Raw genomic sequence first — 21885 nt, 5'->3', positions numbered from 1 at the left:
CCCCCCGCGCGCGCGCGACGTACGGAAGCGTCTCCTGCGAATGGCGCCGCTCGCGCCGGCGGCGTGCGCGTGCGCGTCTAGGCTGCTCGGCGACTGGCGGGGCGGAGGGCGACCTGCGAGCGGCGGAGAGACCCCCCCTCCCTCCCCCCGGCCCGGCCCTCCCTGCCCGCCATGGCCAAGCGGCTGCGGAGCAGCGACGTCTGCGCGGATTGCAGCGCCGCGGGTAGGCCCCGTGGGGGGAGGGGCGGTAAAGGAGGAAGAGGAGCCCCGCCCGCGGCCAACGAAGGTGACCGGGGCCTCTGAGCTTGTGCAGAGCGCCCCGAGGCCGACCTGGGGGGGAGGGGCCTCTCGGGGCGCCGGGCGGGGTGCGTGGGTGGGGCGGGGCATCCCTGGCCGGGAGGGGGGGGAAAGACCCACTCGGCGCCCCCTCCCCTCCCCCGGGAGGGTCTCCGCGCCGGGCTCTGGTGGGGCGGGGGGGCCTCCGGGCGGGGTTGCCACCGACGCTCTTCCGGCTTCTCCCCCCCCCCCGGCAGAGCCGAGCTGGGCCTCCGTCAACCGCGGCGTCCTGCTGTGCGATGAGTGCTGCAGCGTCCACCGCAGCCTCGGCCGGCACATCTCCCAGGTGCGGCACCTGAAGCACACGCCCTGGCCCGCCACGCTGCTGCAGGTACCGACGGGGAGCAGGGAAGCCCTGGCCGCTTCTTGGGAGGGGCCGGGGATCGCCGGAGGTGAAATCACCCCCCACCCACCCCCGTCCTGGCTGGGGAATTCGGGGGGGGTCGAAGCCCCCCCCCTCCTCTTCAGCTCAGCCAGAGGTTGAGAAACGGGGCTTGGAAGGAAAGCATGTATCATCTTCTTATGTTCCCTTCTCGCTGGAAGCCCTTTTGTTACTCTTAAAGTCTCGGGCTTGGATTGCAATGAGCAACAGGAGCTTCTGGTGGCTGAAGGTTTTCTGGGCATGGGCGCAAAAGAACTGGTGGTGAAATAATGCCTCGTAATCGGGTTTTATGTCGCAATGTAAAAGGACAGGCCTTTAAGCAACACACATTCCCCTGTGTTTAAACTGACAGGTAAAAGGTTCAGGTTAAGGTTTCGGGGCTTGGCAAAAGGAAACGGGCTTTAGGACTTGTTTTCAACGTCAAGCGATGCTATTCGGACTGCTTCGATTCAGAGAAAGCTCCGAATGTGACTCCCTCCAGCCACGAAGCCACCATGGAGGGTGAGCAGAGGCGGCTCCAGGGCTTCGGCTTCTGTTTTGCAGATGGTGGAGACCTTATACAACAATGGCGCTAATTCCATCTGGGAGCATTCGCTGCTGGACCCGGCCTCGGTCATGAGCGGACGACGCAAAGCAAACCCTCAGGACAAAGTGCAGTAAGTGGAGCAAGCAGGGTTGGCATGAACCATAATCAGTGCAGCAGCAGCAGCAACAGATGCCAGGAGACTTTCTCCTGCTCGTGGAACATCCAGCAGCCTCCTGGCATCTTCACCGACTGGAGAACAGCTCAGTTGTTGACCTCAGTTGTTTAACCTTTTAAACACACACACACTCATGCACACACACTCTGTGAAGCCATGGTTTGAAGTTGAGTCTCCTTGTGGTGAGAAACTCAGGGTTGCCATCCCACCCACCCATCCAAATCGGGACCCCCTGAAAATAAACATACTGAGGATGAAGAGCTTGGCTGGATTGTTCCTGGCTCGGTCATAGCCCGACCAGTTGATCTTTCGTGATTGTCCATTTCTGCCTCCCCTGCATGCTGCCCCCTCCTTTGCCTCTCGGGTCCTTCGCAGGAGAGACCCTCAGCCTTCCCGAGGCTCTTGTGTTGCAGCCTTTTCTTCTTTCGTGTCCTGCAGCCCCAACAAGGCGGAATTCATTCGGGCAAAATATCAGATGCTGGCCTTCGTTCATCGCTTGCCGTGCCGGGACGACGACAGTGTGACTGCCAAAGACCTCAGCAAGGTAGGTTCACCCTTGGGCAGGTGGCAGGAGGGCCCAAAGCGAACGGCTCTTCCAGGCGCCCTCGTGCATTGCTCCAGCTGATTGGGGAAGCATTAGGCTTAGGGTTAGACCAGGGGTCTGCAACCTTAAAACACTCAAAAGAGCCATTTGTACCCATTTCCCATCTAAAAGAAAACACCGGGAGCCATAAAGCCCTTCCTGTGTCTGATTACTTCTTGAGCGGTCCCAAAATTAGCATATGTAGGTGAATTAAAGCATTCTGGGGTTTTTCTGAAAGTTTTCTTTTCTTGGATTTATCCATGGTTGGCCTAATGGGGGTTGAAAACCTCAATAAATCACATGCCGGGTGGGTGTCGCACATTGGCAGTTGTGACGCATATGTTGAGTGACAGGGAGCTGCAGCAGTGGGGTGAAAGAGCCGCATGCGGCTCCAGAGTCGCAGGTTGCTGACCCCTGGGTTATACGGTCCTGAGACCTCTCTTGCTTTTGCTTTCAGCAACTCCACTCCAGCGTCAGGACGGGCAACCTGGAGACCTGCTTGAGGCTTCTCTCGCTGGGAGCACAAGCCAACTTCTTCCACCCGGTGAGAGAATGGCGGCAGGTCTTTCTGTAGCCCGCAAACGGATACGGAGTGAAGGACTTGCGGCTGAACCAACCTCTCTGGGCCCTTCTGTAGGAGAAAGGGAACACCCCGCTTCACGTTGCTGCCAAGACAGGGCAGATTTTGCAAGCCGAGTTGTTGGCTGTGTATGGAGCTGATCCGGGCACCCCAGACTCCTGCGGGAAGACCCCCGTGGATTATGCAAGGTGAGCCCTGTTTTGCCAGGGGACAGGCTGGTTCGGTAGCCACAGCCCAAAGGGCAGGCTGGCGACTCTTCTGGCCTTGGGGTGAAGAGCGGAGCTCCCTTGGCCAGAACTGCGGAAGGGGGTCCAATTAAGAGCGGAGCTGGGCAGCACCCCACCCCCTTTGTTGTCCCCTAGGAGCCCCCGGGAAGTCTGAGTGCCCTTCTGCCCCCTTTTTCCCATTAGGCAAGGAGGCCACCATGAGCTGGCCGAGCGCCTGGTGGAAATACAGTACGAGCTCACTGACCGGCTGGCTTTCTATCTCTGTGGCAGAAAACCAGGTAACTGGGTGTTCTGGGTTGGCAGGACTCCCGGTTTTCCTCTCTGCTCAAACTGGGCCACACTCCTCTGGTCCTCGGTCCAGGTGGGCAGCTTCGGAGAAGGCCGCCTGCTTCCCTGCCCTGATGCTCTCTCGATACGTTCTTTTCAGATCACAAAGGCAGGCAGCATTTCATTATACCTCAGATGGCAGACAGGTAAGAAACAGGGCCACGTGGGGGGAAGAGGTTGTTTGGGGAGAGGCACACGGAGACTCCTATCCTTCAATCTTGGGAGGACAAAGCAGTTGAAAAGCAGGATGTGAAGATCCAGAAAGACGGAGCGAGCATATCTGGCGCCTTCTCCACATCCGCACCTGCTGCTTCAGTTACTCTGCCTAGCTCTGGTCTTCCAGGGAAAGGGGTCTCCGCTTCTGAAGGGCTCTTTGTTCTCATAGCAGCTTAGATGTCTCGGCACTGGCCAAAGCAGCCAAGAAGAAGCTCCAGTTGGTGAGTCTGCTCCTGCTTTGGCCTCCAAGCTGGGCAGGAAAGGCCACTTTTTAAAGGAGGGGCTGGTTTCTCCAGCTCCCCACGCCCTCCCTCCCACCCCATCCCCTTCAGCCCTGGGAAAGGAAGGCATTCAGAGCCGCAGCTCTCCTGGCCCTCAGACATTTCCTAGTGGAGGGGCAGCAGCTTCCCATTGAAGCCCACAGCTGCTGACTGCAAAGGCCAGGCCGGCCCAGTCTCGGACCCCAGGGACTCTGGCAGGCCCAGCTTCGCCATTCAGTCTTTCCCTCCCTCTTCAGTTGAACAATCACCTGTTCGAAGAGCTGGCCATGGACGTCTACGACGAGGTGGACAGGCGGGAGACAGACGCAGGTGCTTTCCTCTTGCGGGGCTGTCTTCACAAGCCAGGGTAGCTGCCTGTGGGGGCCCCCCTCCCCCTCCTCTCAAACCCCCCCCCCTTGCTTTTGCTGCGCTGGGATCCAAAATGAAGCCACGCTGCAGATCAGCAACAGGGGAAGGGCTTTTCTGGGGGTGAGGGTGGGATTTGGGGAACGGCAGGAGCCTTATGCAGCCCTGATCTCGCCCTCCGCTCGCACCAACAGTGTGGCTTGCAACCCAGAACCACAGCACCCTGGTCACCGAGACAACCGTGGTCCCTTTCCTTCCTGTCAACCCGGAGTATTCCTCAACCAGGAACCAGGTGCAAACCTTCTCTGGGCTCTGGCAGTTACCAGGAGAAGCAAGTGCCCCTTCTTTCCCCCAGCTGAAAAATGGCAGCGGTCGTCCATTTGGCCCTCGCAAGTCCATCGGTCCACTTATCAGGCCCAGTCTTCCCATGCCAGGTTGCCGTTAGAAATGGGGTCGGAGTTTAAAAGGGAGGAGGGGAAGTGTGAGTCTGCTGCCAGGAGAGGCTAGTTTGGGGGGAAGCCTTGAATCTCTGGAAAAGAGCCCCACCCTGTGTGGGGAGAAGCTGAAGTCCTCCTTCGTGTTTGCAGGGGAGGCAGAAGCTGGCCCGCTTCAACGCCCACGAGTTCGCCACGCTTGTCATTGACATCCTGGGGGATGCCAAGCGAAGGCAGCAGGGAAACCCTGTTCCAAGTGCCACAGGTGAGCCCTCCGGCGCCCCCAGGAGCTGCAGCCCAGCTCTTTGGAGGGTCTCCTCTAGGCGGCAGGGGGCCCTCCCTCCCGTGATGGGTCTGGAGGCATGGAGGTCAACGCGATGGCCTGGAGGGCTGCGAGGGAGGGGGATTGTGGGAGTCGCAGGAGCAGTTCTGGAGAAGACGGACCTGAGAAGGGCCTCGAGGGCGGAGTGGCCCTCTGGGAGAATGTATCAAGGAGCCCCCTCTGCCAAGGCTTTGAGAGAAGCCCCCCCACTGCACGCATTTCTCTCTCTGCTCTCAGAAAACGTGGAGCTGATCCTCAAGGCAGTCAACAGCCAGCACGGCCCGGGGGGTCACGAAGCCGACCAGCCTGACTACGACAGTGTCGCCTCTGACGAAGAAGGCGACCTGGAAGGCAGTTCAGGGAAGGCCTCTCGGCAGAAGGTAGGTGGAGACGAGGGCTCAGCCTTTGGGAGGGGCTCGGGGAGGGGGGCTGGACCCTCTGCCAAGTCCCTCGGAGGACTTGGATCCTGAAGGGCAGCCCTCTTCCTTGCCTTCTGGCAAAAGCTCTCCCGAGGCCTCTTGAACTGAACCCTGGCTCATCTGGGGCACCTCCCTCTCAACGGATGGCTGTGAGAGAAAGTGTGACCCCTTGTAAAAGTATGGGGCGGGGGGCGTCCTTTCCCAGAGCCTGGACTCCGACCTGTCTGACGGCCCCATCACTGCCCAGGAATACCTGCAGGTGAAAAACGCCCTGGTGGCTTCGGAGGCGAAAATCCAGCAGCTTTTGAAGGTGAACGTCAACTTGAGCGATGAGCTGAGGACCATGCAGAAGAAGGTAGCCCTGCACTCCACAGGCCGCTTGAGCAGAATCACCAGGGTTTTTTCTGGTGCAGTGACAAGGATGCCCTGCGTAGAGCAGCGGTTTCCCCCCTGTTGCCTCCAGGCCGCCCCCTCTCCCTTGCGGGTGCAGTCCTAAGCTCTACGGGCTGGGGACGATGGGGAATGAAATACCACCCATCTAGAGGGTGATGTTTAGGGGGTTGGTTACGGAGTGATTTAGCTTGGAATGGGATCCGGGTCTGCCTTTGGTATCCCGAAGGCAGGTGGGCCATGGTCGTCTCTGCTCTTTCCCTGCTTCCCCTTGGCCTCTTTTTACTCCCCTCCCCTCCCCTCCCCTCCAAGGCCAGCGAAGCCTTGCCTCCTCCCTTCCTCCGGCTGGCAGGAGTTGGGCCCAGCACTCCACAGCCTTAATCCAACTCTTGGACCGCTTCACAACTGCCCAGGGCAGCGAACAGATTGCCAGGCAGAGCCAGCAGCAGCTGCAGATTCCTGTGTTGCTGAAGGAGGAAACATGACAGCCCGCCCCCCTCTCTTGAGAATGGGAAGTTCAGGAAGTGCTTTGGGGGCCCTTTGGGGTCTTTCCTTAGGCACTCTGAGAAAGTGCACGCCCTCCTCTCTGCCCCCTTTTGGCCAGCGGGAACACAAGCACAGCACCTTGGTCCCACGCTTCGGCTGCTCATTTATGTATTTCAGATACACAGCGAGGGGAGGGGGTTGAGGAGGGGGCAAGACTGAGAATCCCACCCAAGTTGCAATTTCACATCCAAACAGCAGCCTTGGGAAACAGGCTTCTGTTGCTTTCAGAGGGGAGAAAATGTGACTGAGTTCCCCACCTCCGTTCTCTCCAGGGTTATTTCCATTTCTCCTGCCAGGGCTGTGGGCAGTTTCTTTAAACACTCTCGAATATTACGCCTTCATAATTTGTGTGTGAACTTCGATGGGCAGAGCAGGGCCCTCTTGGCAGTTGGGAGCTCCAGTCACTTGCCTTTCCGCTGGGTCCTTCCGCTTGAAGGCGTTGTAGGAAACGGGTTGTGCCCGGGTTCCTTGAGCCGCTGAGCCTCCTGCTTTGGCCAGTAGCTTTCGTCTTGTTTCCTCTCCCACCCCGGCTGTGGCTTTGGCATTTCCACACTTCCCCTCCCAGCTTGCAGCTCGCCCCTCACTTTTCCACCCGAGCGTCCTTTGCTCAGAAATGTTGCTCAAGCCACCGTCTCTTGGAGACCTTGTGGGAGCTGCTGAGCCCCGCCCGGCCCTTGGAACGCAGCTGCCAAGCTCCCCACTCTTCAGTTCGGAGGCCTGAATGTGGCCCTCTTTAAAAATAAAGCAGAGCGGGTGGGACGATTCCACATTTCCTTCTAGCTTCAGAGCCTGCAGAGCGAAAACACGAGCCTCCGACGGCAGGCCACCACCAATGCCCACCCAGCTCCGGGTGGCTCTGAGTACGCAGACGTGCCCTCTGTTCGGCGCCCCTCCTTGCGCAGCAGCCGGCCCATGTCGATGTACGAGACAGGGTCCGCCCAGAAGCCCTATCTGCCACTAACCGAAGCCTCTTACCCCGAGGAACACATCGCTCCCCGGCTCCAGCTCTTCCACGTGAGTAGCGCAGCTGCCCTGTTGCCTTCCGGCTCACCTCCTGTCTGTTTTCTCTGCAGCAGCTGCTGAAGCTCCTTTGCTTGGCACTCAGCACTACCTGCGCTTTCCCCATTCTGGGTGGTGGTGGGGGGACTCTCTGTGTAGAAAAGGCTCCTCATTCTCTTCCCTGCTGCCCAAGTCAGGCAGCTCCCAGGCCCTCTGCTGAGTCTGGGCTCCAGACTCTCCCGGCCCACAAAATCTGGGGGTGGTGGTGGTGGGTTTCCCAGCCTCCTTGAGACTGCTTGGCAAGAGGTAGGACTTTGGCTGCCGTTTCCCTCTGGGGGAAGAGACTGGCAGCCCATGAGGGAAGAAAGAGGCCTTGGCTGCCTCTGGCTGGGTGGTGACTCCTCTGTTCCATCTTTCTCCTCTTGTTTTCCCTTCCAGATGTCCCGGCTGGAAAAACAGAGCAGCTTGCCCGAGGGGGATTACGACAACACCGCCCCTGCTCTGGAGCTGGACGAGACAGGGTAAGGGCCAATGTTTTGAGTGTCTGGGACCCTCGGCAATTCCTGGGCTGTGCCTGAAGAACTCCCTTGCGGTCTTCACGTGCTGGCTTGAGCCAGAGAGAGCCGGGGTTTCTCTCTGTCCTTCCTGGGGGGGGAGGGCATGGAGCAGCCGGGTGCCCAGGAGAGCCAGTCTGGGGCTGCAGCACATGCCTTTCTTTCGGCAGGCTCATCAGGAAGGAGTGGAGCAGGAAGCAGTGGAGCAGCCTTGGGCCAGAGGGCAAGGACCTCGAGGCCCACCCCAGCTTCCCCAGCACCGAGGACGTGATTCGGAAGACGGAGCAGATCACCAAGAACATCCAGGAGCTGCTGAGGGCGGCTCAGGAGAGCAAACACGAGAGGTGAGCCTGGGCGAGCTGCCGTTCGGGGTGGCTGGGAACAAGGAGGGCCCTTTCCCTGTGAAGTTGCATCTGCCTTCTCTGCCCCCCTGCAGCTACGTCCCCTGCTCGGAGAGGATCCATCTGGCCGTCACGGAGATGGCCACTCTCTTTCCGAAAGTGAGTAGTGCTTCTTTGGCAAGAAGGGAGGCCCGTAAACAGGAAGCCACGTTTCCCAAAACGTTCCCCGTTTTTTCCCCCAGAAGCCGCTGTCGGAGCTGGTGCGCACCCCGTTGCGGCTGCTGACCTCCAGCGCCTTCCGGCTGCACTCCGAGTGCGCGAAGGCCCTCCCGCCCGAGTCGTGCTCCATAGCCGACGTCCAGCTGGTCACTCAGCAGGTCATCCAGTGCGCCTACGACATTGCCAAGGCTGCCAAGCAGCTGGTCACCATCACCACCAAAGAGAACGCCAACTGAGCGGGCTCCGGTGCAGCCTTTGCTGTCGCCTTGGAAACTGGGCTCAGGTTTTCAGGGGAAGCTCTTTTTTACAGGAATATTTAAAGCGGTGCGTTACCATTTTTTTTAAAAAAAGGAAACTCAGTATTAAATTTTTTGCATGTTGTTTTTCTAAGAAGACTCTTTCCCAGGATTGCCAAAATCCACTGCCTTATTTGGTGCTCCGTATTTGCCGGCATTGAGTGCTCGCGCTGGAAGTCGTCTTGAGTCAACCATCACATCACCAGCTTACAGGCGTTTTTTGCTGTTGCGAGGAGGGGAGTTTGAATCCTGCACTCTTTTTTGAACTCGGACGCCCAGAGCAGAATTCAGGGACCTGCCCCTGGAATCCTCCCCAGTTGCTTGGCACCATTGAACCACTAGAGAGCCACCTCTTCAGATACAGGGAATGGTCAAAAGGACACCCCACTTTCCTGCTTGGTCTGCCTGGGGCCACCCAGGCACAGGAGGAGGAGGAGCAGCCTCCTTCCCTTCCTCCCTCTGCGGGGCCAAGGGGCAGCCCCTCCGCTCCAGAGGCCAACGGCTGGCTCCTCATGCTGGGTTTTCCTTTTGCAAAATAACTATGCCTTGGGAGGCCTTGTGCCTTCCCCAATATGGAAAGCTCTCGTTATCTGCTCTTTTTGTCTTTTTATTTTCTTTGGGAATTCCCTGCCTTTGCCGATACGGACACATGAGGGTCTTTTCTAGAGTGTGTGCGGAAGGCCTGGCCAGGAAAGGGGGCCCTGTGCAGGATGGGTGGCCAAGCCTGAGAATGAGCTGAGAATGCCCAGCCACCCCACTGGCAGTTGGGAGTGTGTCAGGCAGCCCCTTGTGCTGGCTTCCCCTCCTGCAGGCACTCGGCCTTTGTCGCCCCCAGGCCTCTTTGCGTATGAAGTATGAAGAAAGCACACGGCCAAGGCACAATGGCCAGTCAATGCAAAAAAAAAAACAACATTTCTGGGGGAAAAAGTTGAGGGTTTGGAAGCTTCCCCATTGGTCATCCCCGAGTCGGTGTGAGATGGAAGCTTCCAGGCAGCTGCAGATTCTTGGCCAAAGGCTGCCCAGAATGAGATGATAATGGGTGAGCGGCCAACAGGGCGGCGTTTCCCCATCCATTTCATGGGCTGAGCTGCCGCTACCCCTTAGGACTCTCCTGCAGCCAGACAGCAGCGGTCGGCTGTCCCAGGCTTGCCTTGCTCAGGACCCCTGCAAGAATGGGGGCACCAGCTGCTTTGCGGCTGTAGAGACAGACTCCCCACCTCCATTTTAAAGCCACAACTAAGTGAAGACTCCGTGGTGTGTGTGTGTGTGTGTATAAAATATCCTGCTAGTGTGTGCATATGTAAATCTTACATGTATAAAAACCAAGTGCCATAATATTTTGAATGCTGGTATTTCATTGCAGTTCTTTTTTTTTTTTTTAAATTGTACTATTTGGGGAAGGGTGTGCGTGGAAGCGGTGGAACAGAAATAGAATTATCTTTGGACTGCCCATTCCAAAGTGAAAACCAATTTAAAAAGAAAAATAGCTCTTTATTGACCCTCTAAGCACCTCACCCACCAACTTCACTGCCACTCTTCCGTTCTGCCTTGGCAGGGAAAGAGCCACCAGGTAGCAGCTGCTCCTTGAGGGAGGGGGGGAGGCAGGAAGACCGCTTCTGGGGGAACCAGCCCACCCCCTTCATCTCCTGGCATCCCTGCTGGCTCCAAGTAGACTGTCAGTACAGCTGGCAAAGAGGTTGTCGGCCACCCAGACCCAGAATGCAGAATCTTCTTTAGCTCCAGGCAGCTTTGGGGTAGCTGTGGCACTAGAAGGAAGGCAGACGGAGGATGCCAGTCATGAGTCTGGTCTGACCCCCATCAGCAGTCACATCAAATTCCCCTCCCCTTCTGGGAAAGACCACTGAGCGGGTCTCCACCCTGGGATGGGAGCCCTGAGCCCCGAGATCCATCCTCGCAGAGCAGCGCCCTTGAGGGCCATCCGGCCTGCAGCATTGTCCTAAGCTAGAATGCCCTCGGGCTGGCAATTCCCACCTTGTTGCGATAGCCAGCCTCCACCATGCGCCTGGCCTCCAGCTCTTCCAGCTGCTGGTGCTGCTCTTCTCGCATCCGGGCTTCTGTGGCTGTCTCCTGCTGGTGCTGGAGCTCCTCCTGTTGCTGCCGCTGCCGCTCCGTGAGCTGAAGGAGAAGAAGGTCAGCGCAGGACAGGGCACCTCAACAGTCCAGCCAACCCTCGCCTGGCAAGGGAGCCCTACCTGGGCCTGCAGCTCCTGCTTGCGGGCAGTTTTTCGCTCAACCGCCGCCTCTTGTTCCCGCTGCGTCAGCTGCCTGGCCTCTTCTAGCTGCTGGATCAGCTGCTCCCGGAACCTGACGGAGTCCTGCTGGGCCTGCCTGTTGCGCTCCATCTTCTGCTGGATCTGCTGTTCCCTCTCGGCCAGGACCTGTTTGGAGCCACGGATGGGATGGCTGAGCAGAGACCCGCCCCTCCTTGCTGTGTGCCCTCCACGCCCGGAAGTCCTCCTCTCACCTCTGCCATGAGCCTGTCCCGGGCCTTCTGCTCTCTCTCCCATTCTTCCTCTCGCTTCTCCCAAACCTGCCTGGCTTCTTCCCTGGGAGGGGGCGAGAGAAAGAAAGGACAAGGGAGATGCCCACTGCCCATTCCCACTAGAACCTTCCCTGCAGCCAAAGGCATTCCCGTGTATGCCAAGGGGCTTGGTACCCAGCGTCTCTGAGCCCCCGCATTTCGCCCAGCCACGGAGGCCTTGGAGGTGAGGATCCTGGTTCCCCACTTGACCCCTCCACCTCAGCCCTCGCCTGCCGCTCCCTCACCTGAAGATGGTCTCCAGCTCTGCCTCTCGTTCTCTTTCCAGCTGCAGCTGCTCTTCAATGACCTCCTTCATCCAGGCCACCGCGGCCACGGCTTCTTCCCGCTGGGTAGACTTCAGGCGCTGGTCCTCCTCATCCTTCTCGGACAGGGCCAGGAGGATCTGCCTGTCCTTCTCCTGGAATCACAAAGCCACAGGAAGCCACCGTGGCTTGTGCCCAGCAGAGAAGGGCCGCTGCATTTCACATCGTTGGGGGGCGGGGAAATGACTCCTGCAGGCAGGGCCCTTCCAGATCCCTTCAACAGATGCCTCCTGCTCTGGGAAAAGCTTACCAACTCTTCCTGGACCTGTTGAGCCCGTTTCCTCAGCTGTGCCTGGACCTGATGCTTCAGAAAGCGCCTGGGGAAAGACGGAGGCATGAAATAAGTTGGCAGGCAACCCTGAGATAAACCTGGGCCAGCAAGCCCTGAAAAAAGGTTTACACTTCCCAGCAGAGCCTCCACCTTGGATCTGAGAGGAGCCCAAGACTCTGCAAACAATGCAGCTGGCTGGGCCTAGCAGCAGCTCCGATAATGGAATAAAGATAATAGTGGAATTCTGGAAGAATAGGCTGTGGGGGTGAGCAGCTTCCTCTACCAATGAACCTGTCGTGTTCTCAGTGTAGCCTCCTAGACAGGCCCTCATGCGTCTCTCGGAAACTCCACGTCTGGGCAGAGAAATCCCACAGCTGGACAATGGATTCCGCCCCCTCTTTGCTTCCAGAGCATCTGGAGAGAAGCTCCCCCCCCCCCGTGACCTACCCAAGCTCCACCTTCTTCCGCTGCTCATCCTTCCGCTTCCGCTCAGCTTCCATGGCTTGCAGCTCCCAATGCTGCTTCAGCAGGGTCTCCTCCTCCTCCTTCAGCTTGGTGGCCTAATAAGGGGAGCAAGAGTGAGAGGGCCAGAGGAATTCTCTCTGCTCAAGACCATCTTGGCTTTCCACTCCTCTCCTCCCTCGAAACACAGAGCAGACCAGGCATGGGGTAATGGACCAAGTAAGGGCGAGTCGAGGAATCCTAATAGAAAGCTGGTGATCTGCAGATCAAGGAAATGGGACTGGCTGCCTTCCCCCCTTGATGCTCCGGGATGGGATCGCTCAGAGGATCCGCCCTTTGCGCACCTCCACGTCCCGCAGCTGGAGCTCCGCCATCTGCTGCCGCAGGATCTCGGCCCGTTTCTCCTCCTCCCGCTTCCTGCGCTGCTCTTCCTGCTTCAGCCGCTCCAGGGCTTCTCTGCGGGCTCTCTCGTACTGGTTCTCAGAGCGGACTTTCTCTTCCCGATCAGCCGCTTCTCGCTCAATTGGGAGGAAAGCAAAGCAAGCATGAAGCTCCGTCTACCCTTCTCCTGGGCGAGTACACAGAGAGGGCAGGTGCGCCTTACCTGTTGCTTCAGCGCCAGCTGGTCCCCCCAGGCTTCCACCACCTGCTTCTTGTGCAGCTCTGAGCTCACCTGAAGTTCAGCAGAAACACCGCATCACGGTCTGGCCCTGGTGGGCACCGACTATCTTCCTTTCTGCACCCCCCTACAAGAGGCAGAGGCCTCCAGCCTGAAGGCTTCCCACCTCTCGGAGCTTCGCGCTGTTCTTCCTCCAGCAGTCGTAGAGACGATCTTCCGCCACCTGCGAACCAAGGCCAGGGAGGAATGCCACTCAGCCCCTGTTGCCCACCTCGGGGGCTGCCCAGCCAGGGAGGCCCCCCCCACCCCCCACCCCAAGGAAGGCAGACCTGCTTCCGCTGCTCCTCCCTAGCCAAGCGCAGCTCCTGGCTCCGCTGCCGCTTCTCCTCCAGCTCAGCCTCCCCACCGGTCCGCAGCGCCCGCAGCTCAGCCGCCAGGTCTTCGCGCTCCTGCCACAGCAACTCCCGCAGCCGCAGCCGCCGCCGCTCCAGGCCCGCCGCCGCCTCCGCCTTCAGCCGCTCCCGGCTGTGCGCCTCCATGCTGCGGGCGGAGAGGAGGAGGGAGGGAGGGAGACGTGGCAGCCCCCACCGCCTCCGCGCTCCCCCCCAGTGGTGGGTTTCAAACTTTTTACTACCGGTTCTGTGGGCGTGGCTTGGTGGGCGTGGCAGGGGAAGGTTACTGTAAAATCTCCATTCCCTCCCGATCAGCTGGGACTCGGGAGGCAGAGAATGGATGGGGGCGGGGCCAGTCAGAATTTTTACTACCGGTTCTCCAGAACTGGTCAGAACCTGTTGAAACCCCCCTCCCGCTCCCGCTCACCTCTGCTGGAAGGAGCGGCGCGAACTCCATTCGGCCTGTTTGCGGCTCCGCAGCCCGGACTGCTGGAAGGAGCGGCTGTGCAGCTCCCACTGCTGGCGCAGGCGGGCCTCCTGCTCCCGCCGCCGCACCAGCTGCTGCTCCAGGACGCGGCGGCGGCTGCCCCAGAACGGCAGGGCGGCGGGCACGGCCATGGCGGTGACGTCACGCCGAGGCCCAGTCGCGCCTCCTGACGTCGCCCGCTACGCCGCTGCGGGATAGTTCCGGCGCTCCCAAGCCGCGCTCGCCCGCCGCTGCCTCCGCGCGAACGCCCAACGGCCCGGCTGGTTTCCGGCGCCGCCAGGCGTCTCCATGGCAGCACTTCCCGTCTCTGTACGGGGGCCGCCCAGGGACAAGAGGCCTCGTATCGCGCAAGAGGGCGGAGCCGAGCTGGGGCTCGCAGAGCTAAGAAGATTGAGAGGGGTCTCAGCGCCGGCGGCTTCCGGGTACGCTCTGGGAACCACCCGCCTCTCGCCCTCCGGTCCCGGGATCGACTGAGGCGCTGCCGCCGAAGAGAAGCAGCAGAAGCTTCCGTTCCCTTTTGGAACTCTCAGGCAAAGCCAGGAGAGCTTCACAACAGCCTTGCAAGGTAGCACAGGCTCGACTTTGCCCTCGCACGGCGCTCCGAGGTCACCACCACCCCCTGCCAGCCGCGACTCCTTTATGGGGAGCGAGAGCAAATCGGAGCCGGGGGCCGGGCCGGCGATGTCCGGGGTCCCACGAGCCTCTTCTCTTCGGCCGGATCTTCCGCCGCGGCTGCAGCCTGCAAGGGCCAGAGCCGCTCGTCCTTCCCGACGGGGGCTTCGGAGCGCTCGGCAAGCCGCACCCATCATCCCCAGCTGGGTTGGGAGGGGAAGCCGAGTCGGCGCTTGGCCAAGGGGGGCCGGCGACCCCGAAGCTTCATCTGACCCGTCGAGGCGCGGGCAAGCGCAAAAGCATTCTGTACATGGTCAGAGGAAGCGCCGCCCCGTCTTTGCTTCCCGCTCCTTGGAAGCCGGGGGATCCTGGCGCCCCGCTTTCCTCCCAGGCAGGGAGACCCCCGGCCGCCTCACCCGCCCCGGTCCGTCCGGGGAGCGCCCTGCCCGGCTTGAAGCGCTCCGCGGGGCCGGGCTCCCCTCCGCTTGCTTGCCGGTAGACTGCCCCTGAATTGGGAGGCTCGCCTCCCCTCGGCGGGAGGAGGCTGAGCGGCGGCCCGCCTCCCTCGGGGGCGGCCAGGTCGGGCTCCACCCCGACGACGGCACTTCTCCTGCCGACTGCTGGCCCGGTGGGACGGCTGGGCTCCCGCCATGGCGCTGCTGCTGGAGTACGAGTTCCGGGCGCTGCCGGCCGATAAGCAGATCGACACGGAGCCCTTCCTGGAGGCCGTGACGCACCTGCCGCCCTTCTTCGGTGAGTGGCCGCCCAGCAGTCCCGGGAGGGGAGGCGCCCAGCCGGCCGGCCGGGCTGGGAGGGAAGGAGGGACGCTTGCAGGGACTGCAGCGCTGCTCAGGGATCGCGGCGGCGGCGGCGGCGTTCGGGCGGGCGGGCATCGAAGGGGCGACCGAGAGAGGACAGCATCAGCCTCCTGAGTCCACTTCGGCCCCCACCGGCTGCTGCTCTGGAGGGCTTCCCATGCTGGTTTGACAATCCCGGGCTTCTCCTCGCCTGGAGCCGAGCCCAGGCCAAGCTGGAGCCCCTGGGGCCACTTTTCCGTTTGTCCGTTCCCGGCTTCTTCCTCGGAGTCCCCAGCCGGGCTAGCCAGCCCTCCTCCGCGCTCGCGCGCTCGCTTTCCCCAGCGGAGGCGCGGAGCAGTCAGTCACCTGTCAAGGCAGTTTGCAAAGTCTTCCCAGGTGCTCCAAAAGGGGGCAGCACTTGCCAGCTCGGCTGAATTCGGACGCAAAGCCTTTGCGGAGACTTTTAGTTCTTAAATCAGCGGAAGGGCAGAAATTCTAGACCTTTGGGGCATGTGCAGAGGGCCCTTGGGTTGCCTTTAACACGGTCTGCCCTGCCCCAGAGGCTCTTTTCCCCATCTCTTTCCCCAATTCCCCTCATCAGCTTCCCCTTCTTAGTTGACAGCTGAGAGATCTCATTTCCACAAGCATCTTGGCTGCACCCCCCCCCTCCCCACCTGCTTTGGGGTTCAGATTTTTATTTAGTTGTTCCCTATGACTATCATTAAGTATTGTACCTTATGATTCTTGATGAAGGTATCTTTTCTTTTATGTACACTGAGAGCTTATGCACCAAAGACAAATTCCTTGTGTTTCCAATCATACTTGGCCAATAAACTAAACTATACTGTTCTATACTGTTCCATTCTGTTCTGTTCACCAGGGAGCAAGATGCTCCTGGGGAGCAGCTTTCATAATGGACGTACCTGACACCTCTAAATATTCTGCCAGGTCTCCTACTGTCCCTTCTCTTCTTTCCAAACAACAAAGATCTGGAAAGGCCAAGCAAAGCACTTTTTTTTCTAAGGTGGCCTCTGGAGGGGGGGCATGGGGGAGGAGGCGTTCACCTCAAAAGACGATCAGGGTATCTTGGTGGGCATATAGGGAGCAAAGGGGTCGGCTGAGCCTTTGCCAGGTTTACCTTTGTTCAGGGGGAGAGAAAACTGTCTTCCTTGGCAGAGCATCTGGAATTATCTGGAACTCGTGGGGGTGTGTGTGCACGTTGAGGATCCTGTGTGCTTGGGGGGGAAGTGAAGAGACCGGGTGGGATTTCTCCCTTCCCTGCAGCAGCCACAGTAGAAAAATGGACACTCCACGGATAGGGGCAGCCTACCAGGGAAGACTGGGCACTGAGACTAGACAATGCTGCCTCATTTGTGGCCGCCTTAGATTGGCCCCCAAACGCCTTCATTAAGGGCCCCTTTAAGGCTTTTCTGGGGGCTCCAGTGGCCCCGCGAAGACAGCAAGGAGTCCTTCCGTCCCTTGGTTCATGTGGGGTCAGAGTCCCCTCTGCATAACAGGTGAATGACTGATTAGCAAGTAAGGCTTTGCTTTGCTTAGCAAGCTGTCCCTGAATCCTTCTGGGCTTGTCGAGTTAGGCCCCCTCCCACAAAGCTGCCCCAATGCAGCTGGATGGCGGGTTGCTCCCTGAATCTTGAAACCTGGGTGCCCACTGTGGGGCTTTGCCACCCCGCTAACGGCCGAGTGATCTTCAAACCGGGTTGCCTTTTCTGCTCGGGACATATTGGAGTGTTGGAAGCCAAGCCTGCTGCTTTCTCAGGCCAGACTCGCTGGCTGTTCATCTCACCCGCCCCGCCCCCCCAAGTGGAACAAACGCAGGGCCTGCTGGGTGTGCCAGTCTCTCCCTTGTGCAATCCTCAGGGGGTGGATTGCATCACTCGGGTGCCTTCACGGGTGCGCAAGGCCTGAGCCTCCAGATGGGCTTGGCCAGGAAGGTCCCAACCCCCCAGACTGGAGGGGGACACTGGGCGTGGGAAGGAGCCAGGTCCTTTGCTTGAGGGGCGGTGCTGAGTGGCTGCCGGGATTCCAGAAAGCCAGGGGGAACAAGAAGAACAGGAACAACCGGGCTGCTTTGGGATCTGGAGGAACAGGCAGCCTTGCCCCAAGGGCTGTGTGGCGAAACAGGCATTCCCACAGCCTCCCTGCCCCCCTCCCACCGCTCCGCTCCAGAAATTGAGCTGCATTTTGTTCTCCATACCCCAAAACCAACTCTGAGCAAGCACAACAAAGCCTGCTTTGAAAATCTCCTGGCTTCTTGCTGGGAAACTGGTTTGCTTGGCATTCGGGAAGCCCTGCTGCCCACCTGCCCCCCACCCCACTTCCATGAAGCAAAATCTGGGACTCTCAGTCCTTTGTTTGCTCAAGCAGAGCTTGAAGGGCTGGAAGGTTCTTCTGTTTTATGCCAGCCATTATATTAGCGCCTGCAGGGCAACAAGGTGACTCTGGGTGGCTGAGAATCCACAAAAGCCACAACATGCTGCATGACAAACTGGAAACCATCCTTTAAAACGTGTCAACTTGCACTAGCGATACAACGTTTATGTGCCTGATAAACCATCTTAAAGGAAAAAAAGTAACCCACCTCATCCCACCCCATCTTCTACGCACGTTCTGGCCCAGAAAAAGAAAGGCATGTATTCAAGCCCCCTTCCCCAAAGGCTGTCAGGATGGGGGGGGAGGCTGTTTTGAAGCACCAAAGCCCCCCCCCCGCCTCTTAGAGGAAGGGCTAAGTAAGGTGTGGTGTGCGTAAGGGGCCTGTTTCTGACTCGGCAGCCTTCCTTCTTGTGGCTCCATCCATTTCTCCCATCCCTGGAGGGTAGGTTAAGCCTAGGGGAGTAGGAGATGGCACGATGGAAGGATGAGCTGGTAAAGGCCATCTAGCTCACCCCCAGGGTAGCTGCCCAAGCACCACTTCCCCAGGGTTTTTTTCCCTGAGGATGCCCAGCTGCAGGGAGATGCCTTCCCACTGCTGAATTAAACCGATGTTTAAGCCATCTGAAGACCCTCCTTGCCCCCAGAGCATTCCAGGGGGTGGATGAGGGCGGTTCGTCTTCCCTCCGGCCATTGGCTGGGGGGGAGGGGCTGGGCCCTTTTCCTGTTTGAAGTGGCACCCCTGGTCCCCACCTCCGGGTCCTGGGCACCCCTTGGCAGGCTAGATCGGGGTCCCACCACTGCTGAATGCAGATGCCCCCCAAACTTTGCTCTCTCTTCCGCAGATTGCCTGGGTACCCCACTTGTCTACGCCCCAGTGAAGGCGGATCTCTCCGGGAACATTAAGGTAGGGAAAGACAGCGAGGGGCCCCTGAGGCTGTGAGGAAAGGGGCCGCTGGGTTTGAGCTGGGATCCACCCGCCATGGGCTGTTTGTGGCTATGGTGGCTTGCAAATCAGGGCAGTATGTGAGGCCAGCTCATGGGAAAGGCAGCCCTTTGCAAAGCCCTAGAAAGGGCTGCACGGAGCTTCAGCTCCATAAGAAGCAGGATTAGGGGGGGCTGCTACAGTGGTGAAATCCATTTTTTTTACTACCAGTTCTGTGGGCGTGGCTTGGTGGAAGGGGAAGCATACTGCAAAATCCCCATTCCGACCCCACTCCTGGGGCCAGCCAGAGGTGGTTTTGCCGGTTCTCCGAACTACTCAAAAATTTTGCTACCGGTTCTCCAGAACCTGTTGGAACCTGCTGGATTTCCCCTCTGGGGTGCTAATCAGAACGGGCCTCTACACCCCACACTCTCCCACCAGCTGGATCCAAACCATCCCCTGGGTCAAATATATGATGATTTTCTTTCGGTTCACTTTCAGAAAATACGGGCGGTTTACGAATCAAACCCAACCAAGTTCAAAACCCTTCAGAACATCTTGGAAGTGGAGAAGGAAATGTACGGGTCGGCGTGGCCGAAAGTGGGGGCCACCTTGGCCCTCATGTGGCTGAAGAGGTGAGGCAGGTGATTGCAAAGCTGCCTCTGCTCCTATAGGAGCGGCTGGAAGACCTCACGGGGCCCAGTTCAAGGGGGGGAAGGGCACTGGCAACCTCTCAGAAGCTTTTCTCCTCCTCCTCCTCTCCCCCCTCCCCCGCAGGGGATTGAGGTTCATCCAGACCCTGCTGCAGAGCCTTTGCGATGGGGAGCAGGACAAGGACAACCCCAACCTGATCCGTGTGAACGCCATCAAAGCCTACGAGGTGGCCCTGAGGAAGTACCATGGCTGGATGCTGCAGAAGCTTTTCCTGGTGAGGCCCCGAGGGGGAGGGGGCCGAGGGGGCCTCCAGCAGAGAGCCAGCCTGCTTGGGGAGGCTGGGGGAATCTGGGGGAACCTTCAAAGCAGGGGTGAAATGTTCCTGGTTAAAATACTTTTAAAGGGTTAAAACAAGGCTCTGTCCTCAGAGCCTTTTTTTTTCTTTTAAAAGCATTTGTTAAAAGGTTAAAAAAGCTGAAGCCTGCTTGGCAGAAAATGGGAGGGAGGGAGGGAGGAAAAAGAAGAGAAAGGAAGGACTACAAACCTGGCACTAGACGCAGCTCCAGAGGACAATCCAGGGCTGGAAGGGACCTGAAGGACATCTAGTCCAACCCTGCTCCAGCAGGACATTATTAGTGAGTTTCTCCCTTTTGATCCCCCAATCACATAACCACGCCCACCCTGACACATGACCCCCCCCCACCAAGCCACACCCACAGAACCGGTAGGAAAGAAATTTAGATTTCACCACTGCTTCGAAGACTTACTTTAGGACTGGATGGTTCTAGCTCTGGTCCTGGCAGGTGGGATATTTGCAGGGCCGGCCGAAAGCAGAGAAGCCGAAGGTGCCGCCCACTGATTTGCTTTCCTCCCCAGGGCTCCGTCTACGCGCTCCCCTACAAGTCAGACTTGCTGAAGGCCCTGGAGAAAGGCAAGGAGGTCAAGGAGGAAGAGACCTTTGAGAAGATCCACCATTTCTTGTCCAAAGCGACACCCATCCTCGACACCATCTATGAGATGTACACAAAAATGAACGCGGAGCTGAGCTACAAAGCTTGACCAGGCCCCTCCCCCTTCCTTTGCCAGCCTTTGCCTCCCCTCCCTCCCTCCCTCCCTCCACTCTGCAGCCCAGCAAGTGCCTTCCACCCCTCGAGGTCACCTAGACCGAAGATCTGCAGCAGTTCTAGGAGGCCCAGCAGGCATGGAAAGGTTTCTTCTCTCTGGCCCAGGCTGAGGGGCTTTGGTGCTCTTTCGTGGCCTTTCTCTACTGGCCTTCCTCCTTCTAGGGACATAAAGGGGGGGGCAGCAGCCCCTCCCCGCTCACTGGGGCTGCCTGCCAGGGAGAACCCGTCTTCCTCTGAGCTTTGGGACCTGGCACCAGAGACACCAGGATGGCTGGTGCCCAAACCTCCCACGAGCCGTGCCAGGAGGGCGTGTAAAGCCCGGAAGCTTCACTCCTCGGGAGGCGGCTTTCTGGCAGTGGGGCCACGGTGGGCTTCCCTTGCCTTCTTCTGGGTGGCCTTTTAACTTCTCTGCCTCACCTGACGAGAGCAGCCGGACTTCAGTGACTTTTCGGCATGGCCCTTGGGGGTGAACATCCATGAGGCCTTTTATGCACAAAACGGATTTCTTCAGGGGAGCTGACTCCATCTTAAAACTTGCCGTCATTTTCTGGGGCATAAAAATGATGCCAAGCCTTAATGGTGTTGCTTACTGCTTGATGCCTTCCGTGGATGGTTTTAGCAAACCCAACCGTTGAATTAAAATTTTATGAGAGAGAGAGATGTGCAATTTATTTTGGTTTGCCCAGAGAAGACTCTCGGTGGGAGGGGCAGCTAAACCACACTGGCTGGGGATTACGGAGGTTGAGGGTGGGTGTTGGGAGCCAATATTTATGTAGATGAATATTGCTTTAATTAACGCACCCAAACTCTTTTGAAAAGACCTTTTAGGGCAGCCAGGTAGCCCGTGTGCTTATTTGCAACTCCTGAAGGGAGAAGGACTTTCTCGGCTGCTCCTGTGGCACCCAGTAGACAGAGGGCATCTTGGGAAGGGTCGGGTGTGTGTGTGTGTGTGCCCATCATGCTCACTTACCAGGCCAGCTGGACTCCCAGGTGGCTTTTTTCGGAAGTTGGCATTTGCTGCATCACACCAGCAGTGGGCAGCCTTTCCTCACAGATGGACCAGCAGACAATTGGTGTGGTGGGGGGAGGAACTCCTGCTGCTTCTTCCCCACCCAGGGAGGGAGGGGTCAGCAGAGACAGCCGGCCCAAGTTTAGCAGAAGGAGAAAAAGTTTATAAAGTGGGGGGGGAGGATCCTTTGGGGATGAGTGGGCCATGGGGGGTGGGGGCTGAATCCTGGGATCAGAACTCCTCGTCAGTCATATTCCTTCCCCCACTGTAGGGTGTCCAACCCACTGAACTCTTTAACAGAGTGTTGTCTCAAGCCGCCCCACTCCAGCCTCCCCCATTTGCTTTTCAACTAACCCCCCCTCCCCATCAGCTCCTTGGCACCAGCTCCTTCTTAGGCCCTGACCCCTCCCTCCAGCTTTCCAGGACTAGAGCACCCATAATCCCCAGTCTGGACAGCTAAAGGAGTCCAAAGAGCCCCAGGCGGTTGTCCCTGGACCAAGGGTGCAGCCCAGGCCTGTTCAGGCTGGCCAGAAAAATTCCTGCATCCAGCAGAAATCTAAGCCCTTGGCTGCTCCTGGCTAAAGCCATCAGCTCAGCCGGAGGGAGGGAGGGATGCAGGGGCGAGTCAGTAGGCCCTGAGACCCAGAATGGGGTTCTATAGTCAGGGAGGGAAGGTGGCCCCCAAGGAGCCCAGAGGAAGAAGATGGAGGGGTTGCAGTTTCCCACAACCCTCTGGGCCTTTGGGGCATGCAGCCGTGTCCTGTCCAGCAATGGAGAGTGGC

At 58.8% G+C, this 21885-nt stretch overlaps 3 protein-coding genes across 7 annotated transcripts; 2 read left to right on the top strand and 1 right to left on the bottom strand.

Annotated features, from left to right (window-relative positions):
* The first annotated feature begins 41 nt into the window (after nt 1-41).
* On the top strand, nt 42-9835 carry GIT2 (GIT ArfGAP 2). 5 transcript variants are annotated; one of them, XM_058158363.1, is made up of 19 exons: nt 42-223; nt 534-667; nt 1262-1374; nt 1858-1963; nt 2460-2546; nt 2640-2770; nt 2993-3087; nt 3237-3282; nt 3525-3573; nt 3870-3942; nt 4173-4270; nt 4566-4677; nt 4972-5114; nt 5359-5508; nt 6870-7103; nt 7527-7609; nt 7813-7986; nt 8079-8142; nt 8226-9835. In XM_058158363.1, exons 1-19 carry the CDS (start codon nt 172-174, stop codon nt 8436-8438), a joined length of 2157 nt encoding a protein of 718 aa, XP_058014346.1. In that variant the 5' UTR covers nt 42-171; the 3' UTR covers nt 8439-9835. The 5 variants fall into 5 exon arrangements, with proteins under 5 accessions (XP_058014346.1, XP_058014345.1, XP_058014343.1 ...); XM_058158362.1 differs by having other exon boundaries at nt 3522-3573; XM_058158360.1 differs by having other exon boundaries at nt 42-286.
* Nucleotides 9836-9968: 133 nt separating this feature from the next.
* Nucleotides 9969-13881, bottom strand: TCHP (trichoplein keratin filament binding). The gene is made up of 12 exons (XM_058158555.1): nt 13535-13881; nt 13045-13255; nt 12882-12938; nt 12701-12769; nt 12441-12614; nt 12082-12194; nt 11614-11680; nt 11286-11458; nt 10984-11065; nt 10712-10897; nt 10491-10634; nt 9969-10264 (listed from the first exon to the last, which is right to left on the bottom strand). The coding sequence occupies exons 1-12, from the start codon at nt 13723-13725 to the stop codon at nt 10232-10234; spliced, it is 1500 nt and encodes a 499-aa protein (XP_058014538.1). The 5' UTR covers nt 13726-13881; the 3' UTR covers nt 9969-10231.
* An 825-nt stretch (nt 13882-14706) lies between these two features.
* GLTP (glycolipid transfer protein) lies at nt 14707-20069 on the top strand. Its single transcript, XM_058158556.1, has 5 exons — nt 14707-14959; nt 18237-18298; nt 18818-18951; nt 19094-19244; nt 19847-20069. Exons 1-5 carry the CDS (start codon nt 14857-14859, stop codon nt 20027-20029), a joined length of 633 nt encoding a protein of 210 aa, XP_058014539.1. The 5' UTR covers nt 14707-14856; the 3' UTR covers nt 20030-20069.
* The last annotated feature ends 1816 nt before the right edge of the window (nt 20070-21885 follow it).

The sequence above is a fragment of the Ahaetulla prasina genome, chromosome 15 (genome assembly GCF_028640845.1).
Source record: "Ahaetulla prasina isolate Xishuangbanna chromosome 15, ASM2864084v1, whole genome shotgun sequence".
In the NCBI taxonomy this organism is placed as follows: domain Eukaryota; kingdom Metazoa; phylum Chordata; class Lepidosauria; order Squamata; family Colubridae; genus Ahaetulla; species Ahaetulla prasina.
Note: the sequence above shows the minus strand (reverse complement) of the source record. Positions and strands in the feature narration are given on the sequence as shown.

Excerpts from the sequence above, each read along its gene's own strand:
- GIT2 (XM_058158359.1), top strand. The coding sequence starts at position 172 with ATGGCCAAGCGGCTGCGGAGCAGCGACGTCTGCGCGGATTGCAGCGCC. Across the intron at positions 4,271-4,565 it reads ATTCCTCAACCAGGAACCAG|GGGAGGCAGAAGCTGGCCCG; the intron begins GTGCAAACCTTC and ends TCGTGTTTGCAG. Across the intron at positions 7,987-8,078 it reads CAGGAGAGCAAACACGAGAG|CTACGTCCCCTGCTCGGAGA; the intron begins GTGAGCCTGGGC and ends GCCCCCCTGCAG.
- TCHP (XM_058158555.1), bottom strand. The coding sequence starts at position 13,725 with ATGGCCGTGCCCGCCGCCCTGCCGTTCTGGGGCAGCCGCCGCCGCGTC. Across the intron at positions 13,256-13,534 it reads CGCCGCTCCTTCCAGCAGAG|CATGGAGGCGCACAGCCGGG; the intron begins GTGAGCGGGAGC and ends CTCCGCCCGCAG. Across the intron at positions 12,770-12,881 it reads ACAGCGCGAAGCTCCGAGAG|GTGAGCTCAGAGCTGCACAA; the intron begins GTGGGAAGCCTT and ends GCTGAACTTCAG.
- GLTP (XM_058158556.1), top strand. The coding sequence starts at position 14,857 with ATGGCGCTGCTGCTGGAGTACGAGTTCCGGGCGCTGCCGGCCGATAAG. Across the intron at positions 18,299-18,817 it reads ATCTCTCCGGGAACATTAAG|AAAATACGGGCGGTTTACGA; the intron begins GTAGGGAAAGAC and ends GTTCACTTTCAG. Across the intron at positions 18,952-19,093 it reads GCCCTCATGTGGCTGAAGAG|GGGATTGAGGTTCATCCAGA; the intron begins GTGAGGCAGGTG and ends CCTCCCCCGCAG.